General features: G+C 42.4%; 1 protein-coding gene across 1 annotated transcript in view; it reads left to right on the forward strand.

Annotated features, from left to right (window-relative positions):
- The window catches only part of FRAS1 (Fraser extracellular matrix complex subunit 1), a 421,815-nt gene that overhangs the window by 390,728 nt on the left and 28,732 nt on the right, over window positions 1–2,355 (forward strand). The window contains exons 61-62 of the mRNA XM_011360633.2: window positions 985–1,208; window positions 2,320–2,355. Coding sequence (XP_011358935.1) covers window positions 985–1,208; window positions 2,320–2,355 — 260 coding nt within the window. The remainder of the gene's footprint in view (window positions 1–984; window positions 1,209–2,319) is intronic.

The raw sequence follows: 2,355 nt of genomic DNA on the forward strand, positions 1-2,355 counted from the left end.
GTTTAACATCTACTAGGAAACAGATACCCTGCTATGGAGGTTTTTAAAAAGTTTTATCCTAGAGAGAGCTGTGGAGACAAGTCATGAGAGAGAGGAAGCTGAGATTGAGGTCACACTAGCTGTTTAACTGTGCGATGTATTAATTTGGTGGGAGGAGTGAGACAGGGAAGAGGTTGTTGAATTGTATGCTAGGTTTTTTCACAGACTTTTGTGGAGCAGTGTGAGATGTAGATGATGGCATCATTTGTGATGTAGCCAGAAGTGGGCAACAGTGTTAGAGGCAGGTGTGTTGGCAGGTGGAGGGAGAAAATGACTCCCTCAGAAGTGACATTGGAGGTCTTCTTTTGTCGCTCTCAATCCCCTGAAGCTTTAAAGGGCTTCCAGCTCCATGTTGGGTACGTGTGCTTGGTGTTGGCTAGGAAGGTAGGTGGCCTTCTTCCTCATCCGTGAAAGGACCTCTCTTCTCAGTGTCTTTACTTTCTCCTTTCCTGCATGAGGATCTGAGGAAAAGATAGGTCTTACCCCCAGGGACATTTACACCTTCAGAGAATCAATTTCCAGAAAAAAGAAGGGCATTTTTAAGGCTCTAACTCACCCCCAGTAAGGCCACCAAACTTTCACATTATTGTGTTTGCCGAGACTGGCCTGCTAGGTAGCCTTTGAGCTAATTCTAATCAGAAGAAAAAATTTTTTTAAAAGCTCATAACCAGGTTGGAGTGTATTCTGGATCATAGATTTTTATTACTGCCAGCTTGTGTCTGGCAGGGGCCATTAATCCTCATATGGTGTTTAATAGTAAATCTGCAATACTGAGCCTCTACTACAGGAGCAATTTGGTCTATAAAACAGATTCCCCATCTGAGATGGGGCCAAAGTGATCAGCAGCCACTGCATTCATAGAAAAATCTCTAAAGGAAATGACATATTTAATACAAAATGTTGGCAGTGCCAACCTGCAGTGTCTTAGGGAGGTCGCCTAACAAGGAACTTTGTTCTCTTTTTGTTCTGTCCTTGGTGAAGGTGTGGATCATATATATTTTAAAGTCGAAATCCTGTCCAATGAAGACCGGGAATGGCATGAATCTTTCTCCCTAGTCCTTGGCCCAGATGACCCAGTGGAAGCAGTTCTTGGCGACGTGACCACTGCCACAGTGACAATTCTAGACCAGGAGGCAGCAGGGAGTCTCATATTGCCAGCACCACCCATCGTGAGTTGCTTGACCCGAAGGATCGCTGCTTTTGTGTCTCAGTGGCTAGTAGATAAGAACTTGAGAGAAGCAGGACTTTCGTGCTATACTTCATTCTTCTAATACTGTGGCTCTCAACTGGGAGCAGTCTTGTCCCCACCACCCTCAACTCTCCTCCACCTTTAGCGATTGTCTCCATGGGACATTTGGCAATCTCTGGTGACATTTTTGGCTGTTATGACTGCCACACTAGGTACTATTAGCATCTAGTGGGTAGAAGCCAGGGAAGCTGCTAAACATCCTGCGATGCACAGAATACCCTAATGACAAAGAACTATTTGGCACAATTGTCAATAGTGCCAAGGATGAGAAACCCTGTTCTGACATAAGAGTAAGACCAAACTGTGTCTGTACCTTAGCCTGATAAAGACAGAAAGTACAATACAATTGATGTTCTTATTTTTTTGGTGGGACCTAGAAGAGTAAAACAAAATAGAACTACCCATATATATCATCCTAGATACTGGTCACACGCATAGAATTAAGTATCTGTAGAAATGCAGCACCATAATTCCCAATTTGGGGATGTATAGAATGAATGCACTGACTTTATGATTAGGAGGAAAATGCCCAGAGGTTGCCGAGGGGATTTTAACCCATAATAATGAAGCAGTCGGCATTAGTCTTCTAACCTCCCCTGACTAGTCTCATGTAGTGGAAGGATCATTTCAAAATGTGTCTCTTATTTGACAGTGGAAAAAATACACTACCTTTATTTCCTCTTATTTTGCCAATTGTACTACTATATACCATTAACAATTCAATTCAACTTTAAACTAGTAGCCACCATTCATGATACAGCTTTAATTACAGTGTTTAGAAAAATAAAAATATTTTTCACATTTATAATAGAGCTCTGATTTAGGAATAAGATCGATAAGATAATAAAACTTTAGCTCAGGCAGCAGGAGGATCTTCTCCGCTGACAAAGGTCTGCAGTATCTTTTAGGGACTCCACTGTAACTTTTGTTGTATTTTCAAGACGCCTGGAAGTTAAGTGCTCTTGTAGAGCTCTAGTTCTCTGACCTTCCTGATACCCAACCTGGTCTGAGGCTTTGTTGCTCCTTTGTAGGTTGTCACACTTGCAGACTACGACCACGTGGAAGAG

This window comes from Pteropus vampyrus, unplaced genomic scaffold (assembly GCF_000151845.1).
Source record: "Pteropus vampyrus isolate Shadow unplaced genomic scaffold, Pvam_2.0 Scaffold56, whole genome shotgun sequence".
NCBI lineage: Eukaryota > Metazoa > Chordata > Mammalia > Chiroptera > Pteropodidae > Pteropus > Pteropus vampyrus.